The 18,826-nt window shown below is 39.0% G+C and overlaps 1 protein-coding gene across 3 annotated transcripts; it reads right to left on the bottom strand.

Moving 5' to 3' along the window:
- Positions 1-558: 558 nt before the first annotated feature.
- On the bottom strand, positions 559-18,817 carry LOC103713940 (probable serine/threonine protein kinase IRE). Of its 3 annotated transcripts, none has more exons than XM_008800996.4 (17): positions 18,726-18,817; positions 18,399-18,525; positions 18,086-18,277; positions 16,593-17,915; positions 11,750-11,922; positions 11,293-11,542; positions 7,788-7,880; positions 7,565-7,705; positions 7,343-7,435; positions 5,119-5,326; positions 4,902-4,987; positions 2,695-2,783; positions 1,645-1,696; positions 1,513-1,569; positions 1,246-1,422; positions 1,082-1,162; positions 559-997 (listed from the first exon to the last, which is right to left on the bottom strand). In XM_008800996.4, exons 2-17 carry the CDS (start codon positions 18,402-18,404, stop codon positions 917-919), a joined length of 3,102 nt encoding a protein of 1,033 aa, XP_008799218.2. In that variant the 5' UTR covers positions 18,405-18,525; positions 18,726-18,817; the 3' UTR covers positions 559-916. The 3 variants fall into 3 exon arrangements, 2 of the variants coding, with proteins under 2 accessions (XP_008799218.2, XP_038981721.1); XM_039125793.1 differs by having other exon boundaries at positions 18,704-18,765; XR_003386923.2 differs by having other exon boundaries at positions 865-997; positions 1,513-1,573.
- Positions 18,818-18,826: the final 9 nt, after the last annotated feature.

Genomic DNA, 18,826 nt, shown 5'->3' with positions numbered 1-18,826 from the left:
TGATAAGCAATACCTGTTTACAGTTTTTTTTTTCCCAGTGATAAACTGGCAGAAAAAAATTTGGCAATGGTGTCCCAAGTGCTAATGTTGCATTGCCATTATTAAGCCATGATCCAAATCCTTCTAGAATTAATATTCAAGCATGTGAGCGACTATTGAATATAAGTCACGATAAGCAGAAAATTTCACCGTTTAATCACCATAAATCATTGCCGTGCAAAGTTATAATCTGGATGATGGAATTGCATATGCTGGCACCTTCTCTCACTCAGAGAGCGGCGTCTTGTAAACAGAATTGCCAATCTTTTGGAACAAGATAGTTTTCAATTGTCAAAAAGAGGAACTTAACAGCCGATCCTTTGACCGGACATTAACATGAAGTCCCTCGACCATTATCATTTAATTTATCCTACACTGCACATACTTATTTTTAGTTCTTAAACATAGTTACATTCTCCCTGCACACATTTATATCATCACTGCACATACTTATATCTGTATATATATAATTATTTGTAACTGTATACATATTGTAGAATAAGTATGTACCACTACTAGGGATTGATAATTAAAGAAACTTTGAAACTTGAGATGGGTATTAAAGTCCTTTGTCAACAAGGACTAAAGGTTGTAGCTCGGTCAATACACCATTAAATAAAGAATTAAAGAATCAAGTTGGAAAAAATGATATTTCTCCTGTACTATTTAACTTTTCTTTCTTGCGTAAATTGACTGCGTGTCAAAATTAAGTAGGACCAAATCAGCATGCCCTTGATCATCCAACCATAGTACTATGCCTTCCACACGTATGCAAAGAAGCATGATGCCGAGTTCATTTACTCAATCTCATGAGATATCCATTTCTTGAGACTGAAATAGTGGACATTGAAAGCACAATATCATTCCAATGTGGGCGCTAGGGTTTAGAAGCATCTGCTGACTCCATGCTACACTTTGTTATCAGATCATAATTCATGGACGCCAGTTGTGATAAGTTCTGACCACACAAAAATACAAGGTTATGTGTTTAGGTAGATTGTATTTGATGGATGCAACTAATTGGATGCTGATTAAGCACTACCTTGAACGAGAAGTTACTGAATGAGTACTTTACAGAGAGTGTTGGCGCTCCAAAGTCTGCCATACTGCCAAATTCATCTCCCTGCACAAGAAAAATATCAAGTATAACATGAGCGAGGCCTGAGATTGCTGGGAAACAAAAAATAAAAGATGCAATCTGTATACGTCATCATCCAGGTCCCAACTGTGAGGGCTGCTGCTGCAGCTCATACTGCATGTATCGGTCATATCATCATAATCATGAGATGCTGTATATATATGATCATCTGCTGTGTTCCATGGATGACGGCATGCAAAATAACTTGTGTCATCCTCGCCTTCAGTTGAAGGAATGAATGCTGCCTGCAGCAAAACAAGCAAAAACTATCAATTATGAGGTTGTGTTGCAAAAACTGAACATGCTGGATAGCAGTTGAAGTTCAACTACTCAACCTTCTGTCTAGTGATCATATCCCAGTTTGTGTTTCTGAAGAAGGGATGGGACTTCACCTGCCTTGATGGTTAAACTTGTATTAGACCTTACGGAATGACTATCAAAGTTTAAATAAAAGAAAAGAAATTTACCTCCCCAGCTCCAGTTGCTCCAAGTCTTTGGAGTGGGTTTTCAATTAGCAATCTGAATGCAGGGAAAAATGAGTTTAGCCAGTTCAGTAGAACATGTTTGGTTTTATTTTTCAATCACAGAACAGAACAATTAAAATTTTTAGACTCATTGGTTCAGGAAATTGTAATCATACAATATGTGAGGTTCAATCCTAGCCAATTTTTCCATGTTCAGGAAAAAGCATAGTCAGACAGACAGATGTCAGGAGTATAACAAATTATTGGGTGCACACAAAAATATTAACCTAGTGGCTATGTATCAAGCAAAGAGGCAAGTGCAGTCAATAACTTTTGCTAGGGAATTCCATAATGTAAAAGGCAAAACCACTGATGAGAACCAAAAATACTAACAACAGTACTAACAAATTTAATGGAACATATACCAATCTACTATTAGAAAAGGTTTTATATACCTTAAATCAGGTTTCATGTGTGATATTGGCCCTGGGAGTAAATATGGCTATATCTCAGACTATGTATTACATGCTGTGATATTGAGTGAGGCAGATGTTTTAATTGCCCTTCTCACTTCTCCTTCATCTCCCCTTCTCCCTTTGACATGCTTCATCTATCTAAAATTCTAAACACTGTAACAAAGTAGTAAGCCTCGAATTCTGCAGTGCATTCTCTTGGCACCATCTGTTGAGAATCTTCCCTTCTTGAAGATCTCCTGACCAGCCTTTATTTGTGGTCATAGGACACCAGTTTCCATTGGAAGAGGGAATGCTTACCACTGTGAATTTATTTGATATTATTTTTCTAATTGCTTCATAAATCCAATATGGGATTTAATCTTGTTCTTTTCTAGTGTTGATTGGTGTTAATATTTTAGTTAGACTGGTGAGATAATAAATCTGATTTTAGTTATGATAAAATTAAGATTTTCAAGTATATGGATTATATACATTAATGAAGAATAGAGACAACACAGAAGTGTAAAACATTTGAAAGTAATTCTTGCAATAGAACACTTTCAAATCATAAAAAGATAAATCATTTTACAGGCCTTACTTGTCAATCAAGTCATGAGCCTCATAGCTCATCTCTTCTGGTATCTGTGGCCAGGGTATATCTCGATTCATGATATTATCAAAAATTTTCTGCAGCAAAATTAGAGGCATTAGAACTGAATTTTGTATAAAACAATCATAGGATGTATGGTCATAAAAAAAAACATTTCCAAGTTCATGAATTATTTGTAGTACCGAAGCTTCTGAATAGAATTTATAAAGCTTGAAAATGGAGTGCCAGAAAACAATGAGCGACAGAAACACGTAATACATGCAACTGAATATAACCATTCTAATGCAATACTCATGCACAAATAAAATTCTTAGAAGGAACCATGGTCTGCCGTACCGGTCCGTACCGGATCAGTGTGGAATCCGGTACCAGTAGTTTATTGTTGGAGAATCGGTACGGAACCGGTACAGGACCGGTTCGGGCCCGGTTCAGACCAGTACGGGACCGGTTCGGATCGGTCCAGGCTGCCACCAGTACGCCGACCGGTACCGGTACGGCGGACCTTGGAAGGAACATACTAAAAGCATGACTGCAGGGAGTCGCATAAGCCTTTGTATGAAGTTTGCATGTTTACTTAGTAGAAGAAAGATACATTGAAGCCAGGTTATATGATCAAAGTCAATAATCAATATTGATGTGCTTCTTCTGCCTTAAAAAATAGATTTCCACAATCTAATTATCACTCTGAAATCGCCATGTGGACAGAAAAGATGATGCCCAAGCTAGCTGTTACAAAATGTTATCAGTAATGAAATTAAGGCTAATACTCCCTTCAGCTTTTTGAAAAAGAGAGCTTCTAATGCTGGTGATCAATAAAAATGACCCTAATTTATAATGCTGGTGAATTTTTAAGATAGGTGGACCTATAACAAAAGTCTAAAGCAGCTCGGAGACCTCATGCCTTTCTGCTAGGAGTGTAATAGATCCTTTATACTTGGAATTTATTCACATAAAGCCTAAGATTACAATCTTTAGTTTTTTATTTTCTACAATCAAGAAGAGTAACTTTGAGGTAGGGTATGTTGTATAACTCAGAATGTTGGGAAATAAAAAATGTACATGAAAACGCTGAGAATGTTAGGATGGACATGTATTAAAACTATAAAGGATAAAGTAAGAATTAGTTATATTAGAAGAGTTGTAGATGTTGCACAAATTGAGGACAAAGTGAAGGAAAATCGATCAAGATGGCATGGACATATACAATGAAGATTTGAGGATGCTCTAGTAAGGAGAGGTACTTTGGTTTGTATTCAAAATTGTAAAAAAATGAGAAAAAGATCTAAAACAACATAGATGAAGGTTGTGAGAAAGGATACAGAGAAACTTGAAAGAACATCAGAGTCTGCTCTAAATAGGAATACTTGGCAAAAGGATCCATAAAGATGAACCCAAATAGTTGAGAAAAGGCTAACTGATTATGAACCCTATGATTATGACTATTTTAATACATGAAAATAAAGCTCTCTAACTATAGAGAGCAAGGTCCACCGTACCGGGTCCGGTAGGCGTACCGGTTGCCTACCGGACCGGTACGGGCCGGTTCGTACCGTGCTCCGGGCGGTACGAACGGGGAAGCTCTTCCCCGCCGGAACCGGGGAAGAAGAGAACTAGAGAGAGCGCGGGGAAGAGAGGGAGAGAGCCCACCTTCGGCCGCCATCGGAGAGCCGCGGAGGGGCGTCGGAGGCCGGTGGGGGGCGGCGGAGCCCGCGGGGGCGCTGCGGAGGCCGCGGCCGCGGCCGCGTTTTTTAATTTGGGGATTTTAAGTGAAGTCGGCAACCGATTTGCCGACTTCACTTAAAATCCCCAAATTAAAAAACGCGGCTGCATCCCCTGTTTCTTTCGAAACAGTGACGCGGCCGCGGCCGCGGCCTCCGCAGCGCCCCCGCGGGCTCCCCCGTCCCCCGCCCGGCTCCGCCGCCCCCCACCGGCCTCCGACGCCCCTCCGCGGCTCTCCGATGGCGGCGGAAGGTGGGCTCCCTCCCTCTCTTCCCCGTGCTCCCTCTTTTTCTCCTCGCCTTCTTCGTCTCCGGCAAGGAACCGGCCTGTACCGGTTTCCACGGCTCCGCCGTACCGGTAGCTGGCCGGACCGGTTTGTATTGGCCCGTACCGGCCGGTACGGGCCGGTTCGGCATACGCTGATAGAGAGTATGAACAACTCTATTGAAAGTACAATGAATTGTATAATGACTTACCTGTGGATGTTCAGCATTGAATGGGGGAATACCTACAAGCAGTTCAAAAAGGATAATACCCACAGACCACCAATCTGCAGTTGGGCCTACACTTCAAGTATCACATAGTCACATTCTTCAAAATTATAATGTGAAAAAAGCTTTCAAATTTTAACGTGAAAAAGGAGGAATTTGATGGAAAAAAGGATTTTTTTCAATAATAATTAATGTAACAAACCATGTGGCATTCCCAATAATATCTCAGGTGCTAAATAATCAGGAGTACCGACCGCAGACTGCTTTCTCCTCTGCTCCCGTTTCTGTGCTCGTTTTGTTGCAGGCAGTGGTTCATGATCACCTGATAGAACAGCACTGCTGAGATCCGGACCTGATAAATCATCAGTGCTGTTGATAAGGCCAACCTTTGAGAGCCCAAAATCAGTCAACTGTGCCAAAAAAATATGAGAATTTTGTGAGAACTAATGAAGAAATGATGTAATCATATGAAGCTAAATGCTTATATTGATTGATCTGTGAAATCCACAAACAAACAGTCTCAATCGTTTCCTGAGTAAGCCAAGTTTGCAGCAGCATGACAATCACGCCAAGCTGGTACTGCACCAGCACACCAGCACATAGCACTAAAAACCCTTGATCAACACTTTCTTGAGCTTATATATGATCACATCACTAGTCAAGTTACCTCGTGGAGTTGAAATCAATAAATAACTATCAGTTTTGTCCCTGCAATTTTCTCTAAGATGCAATGGCTGCTAGATTCTGAAATTTAAGATGATACCACAACATGCGCACATTTTAATTAAGAGCGTTCTGAAATACAAGGGGGGTGAGACATTTATTGCAATAGTCAAGTATCCCGCTCAACCGAGCAACCTCCAAGACAAGTTTGAAGTTGATTGTTCCATCCCAACTTAGTAAAAGCAAAATGCATTATATTATAGAGCAAACAAACTGAAAATGTAGAGCTTGCTAGATGAGCTGATACTTGAACATTATCTAGTTTGCAACTTGATCAGCATATGAAATTATGAATTAGATGTTATGGTAACTACCAACATATCAAGACATCCGATCGCATATATTTTGCCTCCACGATACTATTATCAATTTATCATCATTTGTTATATATCGCTATAAATCCATATTCAGAAAAAAATTGAAAAGGAGAGCCATTCTTTTGAAGGAATGTGAAGTGTCTTAAGGGTAAATATGCAGATTATAACCGAGACTGAACTATGTCAACATGTATTGCATGGTCCTTATATGAGCCTCATCCATCTCCTCATTCCCAGAAGAGGACATATCATGAACCATATTTTTCGTGCAAGGCCCATGTAATCAGTGTGTGATATGGTCTTCCTTGAAGATTGTCTCTTTCTTCTTCCATGAGTTGGTAAATTAACTACTTTAGTGTTAAACATCAAAATACTAGACCTCTGTATTGCTTCAAAAACATAGTTACAAGAAATGTTGTACCACCTTAAGCCGCCCGGTTCGGGGCATGCTGAACAGTACCAAGGGCAGACCGGCATGGTTCAGCCCCTTTGAGAAACCGGCGAGGGAGGGGGAGTGGGAGAAGGAGAGAAGAGAGAGAGAGGGAAGGACGGAGAGGGAGGAAGGGAGGGAGAGAGAGGGACAGAAGGAGAGAGAGAGGTGGGGGGGGGGGGGGGGGGGGGGTTGAAGGCCCACTCTCCTCCGGCATGTGTAGCAGGGGCAGAGCCCCTATTTCGAAATAAAACAGAGGCTTTGTCGATTGCAGACTTCACTTAACAAATTTCAAAAAAAAAGTGAAGCCGACAGTTGCTACCGATTTCACTTATTTTTTTTTAAAAGATATAATGGGGATGAAGCTCCTATTATGCCGTGCCGGAGGAGAGGTGGCTCGAAAGCCCTCTCCCTCTCACTCGACCTCTCTCCCCCTCCCTCTCCCCCTCTCTCTCTCTCCCTCTCCTTCTCCTCTCTCTCTTTTTCTGTCTCTCTCTTTTCCTTTCTCTCTAAATGTAACAAGGGCAGAGCACCTATTATGCAGCACTGGAGGAGAGGGGGCTCGAAAGCCCTCCCTGTCCCTTTTTCGGCCTCTATCTCTCCCCCCTCCCTCTCCCTTTCTATCCCTCCCTTCATCCCTCTCCCTCTCCCTCCCCCCCTCTCTCTCTCTCCCCCTCCTCCTCCCTCTCTGGTTTTTCTTTGTCGGTACGAGCTGGAACAGCATGGCATGGTACCGCCCCATCCCGCACCGTACCGCCGGTCTACTGACACGGGTGCCGATTCTGGTATTGCGGATCTTGCATGGCTAAGTTTTGTTAAATGCATGAGAAATCATGAATTTAGATCACTTTAGTAAATAGATGATCAACTAAATCATATATCTATACTTTCAAGTATTGATAATGACCAATGATTATGTGTAAGCAAGAGACAGAAAATAGTAGTGGCATGCTGACCTTGATATGACCATCCTGCCCAATCAACAAGTTATCTAGTTTCAGATCTCGATGAATTATATTCATGGAGTGCAAGTACTCCAATGCAAGTACCTGAAAAAGTTATATTTCACTGTTGTATGATTATATCATTATTTGCATATGGCCATTCCTGCAGTAGCCAATGCTGTAAAAGAGGCTTTTTATCATGATTGGAATCAAACAAGGGATTTATGTACTTACTATTTCAGCTATGTAAGTCTGTGCCATTTCTTCACCCAAGCAACCCAGATTTCTCAATAAAGAGTAAAGATCTCCACCATTCAAATACTCCATGACCAGATACAGATTTTCCCTACATGTGAAGGAGTAGAAAAATCGGACCTGCTGATCACAATGAAGTTAAATATGCATATCTACATGAAAATGTAACATTAAAACTTCTAATTTTTAAAGGTGTGCTCACCACAAAAGGATTGCGAACTGATATTAGGATGTTACGTTCAGCCAAGATACTTTCAACTGCATTCTTGCAAATCATATCAGCCTTCTTAAGAACCTATATTCATGTAAATAGATATTAGTACAAGCATGAAGGACTAAAATTTTTTCTGTAGTCAAAAATATTAAAAAAACTTAAAAACAAAAAAAATCCTTTGTAATTGAGAAAAGGATTTAATAAGCATGGTGCCAATCCAATGTCAGTTCTGGTATACGTCCAGCATGGGCCACACTTAAATTCTTGACTTAACCACAGACTGCTGATAATTCAACATTAAAGAAATTCAAAATTAAACAGCAAATTAATTTGCAAATTACATGTATGTAAATGGCAAAATTTGACTTCTCTTAGTAGGTCGACTAGTGTAAACTGGGGAGTTTCATATTCGACATATGAGATCTACTCTAAGCTCCCACATTGTAGTTAGTTTGACTGATGAATTAACCTCCAATATTAGGGACAAGCCCCTTTTAAGTTACATATATCCTAGTGGCGGGCATGTGCAACACATTTACATGAGGAAAAGCACAGATAGCTACAATCACATTAGAGGAAGTATTGATTGCTGTGATCTCATTTGATAAATGAACTCCCACATTTCTTCTCGAAAAAATGCACTCCCATATTTAGTTAGTGCACTGCACTCCCTTTTTTCTTTCCCCTAAGCAAGAGATGAACTAATAGAGGTGTATGCTAATAAAAGAACGGGTATGCGTATAGCACCTCACAGTTTGATGCATGGCAGCATCAGTTCAGCACTGATAGCGGTTGAGATCCATGGTCGACAGCCCTAATAGTTTGTGCCAAAATAATGTATATGCATATACACATATACACATAAATACATGCATATATGTATTTATGCATATGGGTATGCAAAACTTTCACAGACCAATTCATGGTTTAACCAAAAAAAACAAAATCTATAGGAATATCTCACTGCAAAAAAACCTCAACAGAACCAGGCTAGATATAGTTGCAATTGGCACCTCCATTATATGATTTTCATTAAATGAAAAGAAAAAGAGGAAAGATCATTTCGACGTTTCAATAGAAGTGAAATTAGTAGAAACAAGGTTTTCCATGTTGGATGTAATTGTTATACTTTAAAAAAAAGGCATAATAGTTAATCTAGAGAGTGATCGATACCAGATCCAAGATATATCAACATCTTCAACCAATGGAGCTAGCAACCATAGTATGTTACTTGTCAAGAGCAATGCTTGATGAAAAAAATCAATAATACTAGCATACTACAGCCCAAGGTTTCCATATATCAGTAAAGACATTAATTAATGAACATGTAGAAGTACAAGCATTCTGAAGCATGATGCATGCTGATAAAGAACATACAAGATACAATGTTCAATAAATCAATTATTATAGATATGCAATAGAAACCAGGACAAACTAAGATGTCAGCAATGACAAATAAATATTTAATCAAGGTTTTAAATCCTCTGGGCAGGATCGTCCCAGTTTTTCCTTTAAAATAGATGTGTCACCATCCCAACCCGTCCCGAGACTTGGGATAGGGGATGTCCCAGGATGCACCGATCAGCATGATGTGATGATGGCAGGATGGTTCCATCTCGACACTTGGGACAGTATCCTGTACCAGCATCTTGTAGGATGTTCCATCGAGTTTCCACAGGACTATAAGAGTCAAAGAAAAAACTTTGTAAGATATTTGAAGGGATCAGTGCCTAGTGTATGGGTCCAAATAAGATGGATCGTATGGCTACTAACTGATATCAATATTATGGCTTATTATAATACATCATTGTTTGCATTTTTCTTTTTACCTATAAAACATTCATTTTTAGCAAAGCAATATGACAGGGTACCAAAGATTAATAACTTCCGCTTAGATGCACCAGACCTTCCCTAACAATTGTTGCCAACTGTGCCTTGATTTCAAAATACAAGAACCTGCTGTTGTAGTGATAATCATGCAGACAATATTAAACCTGACGTATGCATAATGCATGAGTGACTTTTTTTACGCCAGAATGGAATCTTCAAGCTTTAGAAGTTCTACAGAGAGCCTTTACTATTACTACCTAATCATTGTTTATCATCAAAATTTGAGGGATCATAACAATGAATCTGCCATCAACGAGTAGTGTTGGCAATTCCACTGCTTAAATTAAACTTGCTCTACTGCCAGAATGTCTATTTTCTGGTCAAAATCTTCTGGCAATATGCCATTGTATTATTTCTTTTGGTATCATTTTAGTTCGATCATTCTCTACATCTAAAACCTGCTTGGAGTTTTTACTAAAATCACAGGATTATGTACATCTATTTTTGATGTTAATCAGAGTAGAGGTTACCTAAGTTAAAAATAAGAGTCCTCAGATGTATTTTAGGGTCAAGAGATAAGGAATTCTCTTAGTCAATCTTATTGGCGGTAAAACTTCTCAAATGAGAGAAGTTTAAATCTTAGTAAGCAAATAATTTCATATTTTCCATATATATTTTTAATATATATTCATTTTGATTAAATCGTTATAAAACTCCTACTCTGTAATAGGTTGGGCAAAGAAATCTTTGAAAATATTATGAATTTTTCTGTCATTTAGATGTCCTTTTTATGAGGTTATGAAAAGATAGTAAAGTTAATATGTGAAGATCGATTCTTTTAAATAAAAATGTATCCTGTGGTGAGCCTCTTTTGCCTTCCTTACTTTTTCTTCTCATTCATTTCCTTGCAGTTCACTCTTTTTATCTTTTGTACTACTCAAGTCACAAGAACAGATTATCTAACCTATACCTGGGGCACTTCAAGATTTCATCAAATCTGAAGGATGACAAACAATTCCAATGACCATCCTTAAAGCATGAACACTCAGAGAAACCAGTAAAACGTGCAGCAATGGACACAATATGGGGTTAAAATGACAACCATAGGAAATGAGGTTACAACTTCAATGGATATAGACGATAATACCACTTTTGGAGAATAAGTTCAATCTGGAACTTTTTGTCCCACACAACCTAAAGGAGATGAACTGTTGAGTAAGATCAGAAGTCACCATCAGACAGAACCAAGCCATAACATGCAATGTATTCAACAATCTCATGTTTATACACTAAAAAGAAGCTAAGCAATCTGAAAAGTGAAAATTATGTACAGAAAACTCTGGGAGAAAAAATGAAGGAAAGAAAGAAACCATGGGCAAGATATGCAGGTAACAAAGATTTGAGATCCATTAATTTTCCTTTCCCTAAAAAGTTATTTTGTTAAATAAATTGATATCGCTTGTTTATAAAAAAATTGGTATGACTGGAGAATGGAGATACAATACCGAATCAGGTCCATAAGAGGCATCATTATTGATATTATTTTATTATGCAGAAATAAAGTGGAAAAGCATCCAGGTGACTTCAAATGATATATTAACACATCCATTAAAACACATATCTTTCAACTCTAAAATATCCAACAAGAACATATATGGAGTACCTTTATCGCAAAAAGGTCGCCTGTTACTCTTTTCTTTGCAAGAAAAACTCGTCCAAATGCCCCTCGACTTATTGGTTTTATTATTTCAAAATCCTCAATAGATGTTCGATCTTTAAACCTTGCGTTCAGACGGCTTGTTCGTGAGCTACAACCCATTCTGTTTTCTGCTGAACCATCTTCACCAACCATAATATATGAAGAATCTTTATTAGCGTCATCTATGTGCCCGCATAGATGTATGAACTTCTCCCTGTCAAATTAGAAGATTAAACAAGGTGCAATAGTAACTAAATGAAGTAAACCGAAATCCAAATACAACCGATTAGACAGAAATGAACTTAGCCTAATGAACAAAGTGTTGACTAAAATAGTATAACTGTAAATTAATTGTACTATGTCTCTACATAGCATCAACAACATTGGAGGCATCAATTATTTAACTGACAGTTGAACTCACTGCAGTAGTTTAGCTATCCGTCTTCCAAATGTCTCAACGACAAGTGCATCAACCTTTCTAGTGTCAGTAACAGCATTTAGGTCTTCTAGGTAGGAGTTCAAATATTCCAACGAGCTATAGTTGTATGTTTTTATACTTGCAACGTCACGAACAATATTCAGTAAACTCTCTATCTGCAAGTAAATACAGAAGTTTATAATATGCATAGAATATTGTATAGTTGACAAAAATTAAACACATGTATTTTAAATAAAGAAATTCAAGGCACAAATAACTCTGATATGGCAACCTTGCATAAAATATCCGCTAACAAAAAATAAACAAGAAAAAAGACAGTATTAAAATAACAATAGCGACAAAGTTCTTGAATATTATTGCAGCATTAGTGTATCAACTTACGAATAGAGGAACCAAAAAAGACATCATGATACATCATATCATCTGTAGGACCAAGAAAATTTGAACACCATACCAAGTATTTGGCACAACATAACTAGGGTGCAGGTGAGTTGGGACAAGTATGGCTCCAGCATGACCAATAGGTCTTGTACAGAAAATGGACTGCTCAGGTTATATCATAGCATTAAAAAAATCTGGTCTAAAGTTACTACCTTCCAGTTTAAAGCTCAGCTTGGTTGAAATTTTAAGTCTATCAAACATAAAAGTTCATCTACCTAGGAATCTTAACCATCTGACTGTAATAAATGATAATATATTTGAGAAAATTAAACAGGAGTGCATGATTACATCTCTAAAGCTTGAAGACATTTAACAATAATTAACTTTTAATATAAGCATCTCTATTATTTATATGAATAAGAATTAAAATATGCATCTTGATCTTCCAGTCAACTCTCAGCTGGGGAAAATCAGGTTGACATTAACTTGATTTAAAATATCACATCTACTCCATTAACATTCTGGTACTGATTGGGTTAAATGCTAATTGAGCCATACAAGACCCAAAGACATATGCCCAATTTCAACCTAGATCTTACTCACCAGGCCTACTTTTTAAAAACCAATCAGGTTAAAACTGAGTGCAGCTCAGCCCAACCTGCTTGCACCACCAAATATCACTTTTCCTCAAACATAATGATGGTACAGCAACTCAAAAAGATGCTAACAGGCATGCACATGTGGTTTGAATTAAGAAACTTTCCATTGTCTTAGTGCTGGAGTCTGAGTCCATATCTCTTAAAGCCCTGCCAGACTTCTGATCCATCCCTTATGGGATGTTGGGATCAGTTACAACATGTTGCATGCACAGCCAAATAGAACATCGAAAAACATAATGCTGATGTAAGAAAGATACAGACTCTCACAGAAGAAATGGCAGAAATTTGTTAACAGTCTTGAAAATGCTAAACCAGAATGTGCTGGATTTCAATACCATATCAAACTGTCTAGTTCGGTCGTGGTTCGTCGATATCATACCATACCAACCATGACCAGAATCAGTTCCCGGTCTCGGTATGATATTTGGCCCGAACCAGCGCGGACTGGTTTTTACTAGGCAGAACAATTCGATGCCTAATAGTCAAGGTAAGGCCTACCAGTATTGAACAGCGTACCGGTCAGTTACCGGACTGGTTCGGTACCGGTTCGGGCTGTACCGAATCGGTACCATTGGTTTGGCATTCCGCAGGGAATTTTTTTTTGGAATGCTCTCTCTTTTTCAACTTTTCATATGCATTTAAGTTTAATTTGATTTTTTTTGTTGTTTTCTTCATGTTTTCTAATGTTTCTATGATCCCGGTTTAAGCTAGATGATGCATCCTATGTATCTTCCCAATGTTCATCAACATGAGGTCGATATAATGTGCAGCACATGGGGTCCAAAAAATATGTGGCCACCATTCCATCAAGATCTCCCCGGTGACCTTATATTGCAATCCATTATCAGTGACGATCTACACGAAATTCTCCTCTCCTACCTGATCAATCACCTCCTCCATAAGTTTGAGGATGTACGTGGAGTTGTGCACCTGGTCCGAAGCACCAATTGACTTATGGAAGAAAGTCTTTGTATTACAGTATGTCAGAAAGTTGATGATGCTTCGTCTAGAACTGGTCCATCACACATCGCTATCAGTTCATATGTGGGCCACTTGCTCTTGTAAGAGGCAATCCATTTTTCTAGCTCCTTCTTGTTGCTATTAAGAAGCTCACTATAGATGTTCTTCGGGCCTAGAGGATCTACACCGGGACCGGCAGCCTGTATGGCAGAAATGACAGACTTGTAATACGTATTGTCTGCCACATTCGCTGGGATGTGGCTGAAGTAGAATCAGATCCAATAGCTCACACATATCCTTCTTCTTATCCTTCTTCAGCATTGAGAATCCTCTGCTGGTTCGATTCTCTGTTGGAAAAAGCATGCAGATCTAAATCATGTTGACGCTCCTGGTGGAATCCCTCTAGTTGAACCCAAAATAGATGCAATCCGAGCACCGCCTCTACGGATGCCCTCCTTGACTAAGGTGTCCTCATGAACTCTAGATCTTGCCTCGCAGAATAGAAATCCGACTCGTAGAACGAGGGCCCAAATCGAGCCCTATGCCTGAACCCCTCCTTTTGCTTCCACTGATCATCCAGGCTTGCCTGCATGGCAGCCTGGATCTGTTACTCCCCTCATCTAGACCCTTGACCTCCTCAAACTCTCTGGAGTGATAGGAAGATGGCTCTGCCGCTCGGCTTTTCGCCTTCGTCTTCTTCTTAGCAGCCCTCTCTCTCGCTTCTTTAATTTCAGTGAGGCTCTTCCTCATCAGTAGTCGGATCTCCAGTGGGCATGAGAGGCACGTAGCTACCTCACAAGAATTACCAGCTAAATGCTGCTTCAATCTGGTTACCCCTCCCCCCTCCTCTCTTGAATTCTTTGTCGCACTAGTTGCACTGAAACTGATGCCGGCCCTCGAGCATTCGCCCATGCTCCCAGCCAATATCAGGCTGTGGAAGGTTGATTTTTCTTGATGGTTCTAATCCTATGAGGACAGTATATTTTTTTAAATTTTTTAATATTTTTTATTATATTTTAATTTTAAAAATAATTTTTAATTAATTTTAAAAATTTTAAAAAATAAAAATATTTATGTCAACATGCACATTCTCCATAGATCTACAACATATAAAAAAAATCAGGCCCGAATCAAAAATTTTGGCATGATCTCTTCTTATTTTGCAATTTTTGAGCTATTTTTTTAGCTCCTTAAAACAAATATTAAAGAAAAAAGATAGGAGAAAGAAAATCATATTTTAATTAGCCTTTGCTGGATTTTTTTTCGAAAGAGAAGAACGCTCTCTCACCTTCTTCGGCCTTCCCTTATGGAAATTGTTCGGCTTTTATAGTGGAACGAGTGGGGAGGAAGCGAAGACAGCGCGTGTGCGCTATCGGCCCTCAAATAGGCTACAGCGCGCGTCGCTGTGGCATGTTTGGGCCGTACCGATGCGAACCAGTCCGGTATGCACCGGCATGCAATAGTACCGAAGGCGTACCGATCGGTTCCGGCCCCCGTTTTTCACCACTGTACCGTACGGTCCCGGACCGGATCGGTATGGGCCAGTTTAGCATATCATGCTAATAGTTCAGACCAGTAAAAGCCCCATATTAATTCGGGCCCTCAACAATTGTAGAAGAAGGGCTTGACGTGCTTTTCTCCCTCTATTTCATGGTAAAGATGGAGAAAGAGAGGAGAGGAGAAAAAAAGTACGATAATTTTTTGATATAAATATTTTACATTTTACATGTTATACTTAATTTAATATATATTAGATACACCATTCTTTAGTCATGTAATATAAAAAAATTAAAGTATATTACATTAAACATCATAAAAAACTCACAAAACTCTATTTTTCACTCAAAATTAAATAAAGGAAGCTTAAAAACTTTGAAAGTTATGATATATATAAATATATATATGTATAGTGTATCGGTGCGGTTCCATATGGTAGCATACCGTAGTGTACTGGTCTCCTATAAGTACACAATCCAATTTTAACACTATGTACCTTGCTGAAGACTTTGTCCTTATTCCTTTATGAGGAATGATTGCAGAAATCATGTACATATATTATATCACATTCATATTGTATTATTATCATTATTTTATTAAAATAATCATATTATATTATTATATAATAATATTAATATAACAATATTATTATATGTTTATAATAAATATAGATTTTATTTATTCTATTATTTAGATTAAAATGTCGATACAAATAATTCATAAATTAAGAATATTTTATAATCACCATTTTGATAGTACAAACATTTAACAATTGAAAGTACTATGTAATTTCTATTACTGCCTTTACTTGATACTAAAAGCACTTTCTCAGTTTAGTTACCAAACATATGTTAAAGTTACACAGAACTTCATAAATGTAATTAGTAAACATTAAACAATTTTTCATTAAGTTCTCTATTAACAAAAGCTCCACTATCCCACGTTTTATAGACAAAAGCTCTACTACCTATTGCAATACCAAAAGGAGCCCTAAAACCTGGCTTTCTAGGATGCTCGACTGGAACTGTCACCAAGATTGGGCAGAACAGTGGAGCGTCTAGTTCCATAGAGAAACTAGGATCCTCATGTCCCATAGGGTTTAAAACCTTGGTATTAATAGCTCGTCAACATCAAGGAATGATTCCATCAAATGAACCACTTAAATAAATAATTTTTTTGATTAATATTCTTTCCTCATGAGAACAAGAAGAAAGTCAAAAATACTTAGCACTAAAAACAACTGTTGAGGCAAACACCAAGTCAACCATCTAATTCTACAGACGAAGTACGTAGTCCCATGTTAAGAAAATGGATGGACAAGAGCATACCTGTTGAAGGCTTTCAATCTCCGAAAATGCCTTCGGTCCACTCATTAGAAACTCAATCTGGCTAGTCCTTGGTGTTAGCAATGGTGATTGTGGAGTCATGCTTCCTGATGATGATGCACAATTTGAACCATTTAGCATTGTCGGTAATTCATTTAGATTGTTCACGGTTAGAGTACTAGCAACTTCTAAAGAACACCCCCTTGTGCCAGCAGATGGACAGGATGAGTTATTCTGACATGGAGACATGTCATCGGACTCTTCATTTATACAAGAGGCACTGATTTTTGCACCCTCTTGGTTCGCGGCCACCGTATCAAAACTCCTTGATGTACAGGAGGCCAGAATCTTTTCAAGGACTTCAGCAACTTTCTCCAGCCGCTCATCTATAGTTAAACCCTTTGAATCACATCTATCAGCAATGGTGCATACTCTAAAGTGACCCTCTGCATGTATGGTTGGTATCTCAAAATCACAAATCCTACATATCATTTTCAGCTTCCCATCATCTAGGATCTGTTGACCTTCAGAGTAATCACTTGCGACATCTTGGTCCTTCGAGGATGGTTGCATCAAACTGTCTAAGATCTCAGAGCAATGCTCAGAGACATCGAGGATTTCAGCAGTCTCATCCAAACCCACTTTAGTTTTATCTGCTTGTGGCAAAGAATCTGATAACTTTTTCATGGGGGATTCATCTTTTGTTGCATCATGGAATTTCTTCTGATTCTTCTCAGCAGATGATGGAAGCTTCTTCCATGAAGACATTTTTGCTGGTGAATCCGTCTCCGCCGAGTATCTTAATGGGTGGCCAGCAAAATCTTGACTCAGATACCTATACTCTAGGATTTTTTTCCTCATGAGCCTATCTTTTATGGAACTCATTGCACTCTTGGGGTCCTGCCCTGCCTCCCCTGAACCAGTTTGCTCTGGATAGAACCCCAAGTCGCTAAGCTGGTGGAGACCAAGAATATGGTCCTCCTCCCCATAAATGCCCTCCTTCTGGAACTGAAGCCACCGGGTGCACCTTGTGAGGATAAAAAGAATCCTGGTGTGAGCTTGCTTCAATGTGCCCATGGGCAACTCCTGGCGACGGTCGTCCAGATTCTGAACAATTCCCTCACATTTGAGCCAGAACTCATCTGGAGGCATCTCCGCACACTTCTGCGCTACGACCAAGATGTCCTCCAGGGGCACCCTCCATTCGGGATCTTCTTCGGCAGTTTTTTCAAGTATGCTCACCAGATCACAGGCATATACACCAAGCTCAGCATTAATTTCGTCCTTCAAGCGATTAAACTTTGTTCGAATGATGGTCATTATATCCTATAGTAACAGAATGCGGATGAAATAAATGAATGCCCATGCGATGAATGACTAAATGATTGAATTGATGGTGAAAAAGTTTCAGATGGGGGAGAGGAGATCAAGAAACCATTATAATATATATACATTCTGATAAAAAAAAGAAAGAAAGAAAAAGAAGAAATCGTTACTTCGGGGCTGCTGAGTCCGCGAAGCTTTCGGATTGGGAGATGGTGGGGTGTTTTAGAATTCAACTCATGGGAGAAGCTCTTGACGTCGGTGGGGCCTCTCCTCTTGCGGCCACTCGTCGCCCGAAGGACGGCGCGGAAGCGGGGGGACTGCATCTCCTTGGCCGCCTCAAAGGTAACGTGGCGGTTCCCGCCCTGGGACGGGGACAAAGACGGAGAAGGAAGACCGCCACAAAAACTTCGTTAGGGTTTTCGGCCACGCAAAATCAAATCATGAAAGAATCCTCAAGAAAATACAATTAGGTGTTTTACTTACCTCCATTGCGAGACCACGACAATGCTTATGGTTTGGACGGAAACCCGAGAGATTGGAATTGCTTGTAGATGCTTACTTCCCCCGAACATAAAGAAGATTTGTTTCTTTATTGCTTTTTTTCCCCTCTCTTTGAAAGAGAAAACAGAGAGAGAGAGTTAGAAAAAATATATTAGTTATTTTATATATAAGAGCATAAAATGGATAGATGATAACGACAAATGATGATCGGGAGAAAGAAAGAAAGAAAGAAAAGAATTTTTCTTTTGTTTTAAAAAAGAAACTTTATAGCTAATATCAGTCCATACAAAACGGAAGCCATGGCCTGACCTACGTTTTCTCGACCCTTTGAATCCGCTGCTCTCCCCCCGCTTCCGGTCGCCTTCATCGGAGGAAGGTTAACCGCCGGGTATGGCTTCGTGGTGCTGGGC

Source organism: Phoenix dactylifera, chromosome 4, assembly GCF_009389715.1.
Source record: "Phoenix dactylifera cultivar Barhee BC4 chromosome 4, palm_55x_up_171113_PBpolish2nd_filt_p, whole genome shotgun sequence".
Taxonomy (NCBI): domain Eukaryota; kingdom Viridiplantae; phylum Streptophyta; class Magnoliopsida; order Arecales; family Arecaceae; genus Phoenix; species Phoenix dactylifera.
The sequence above is the reverse complement of the archived record's forward strand: the minus strand, read 5'-3'. Positions and strand labels throughout refer to the sequence as shown.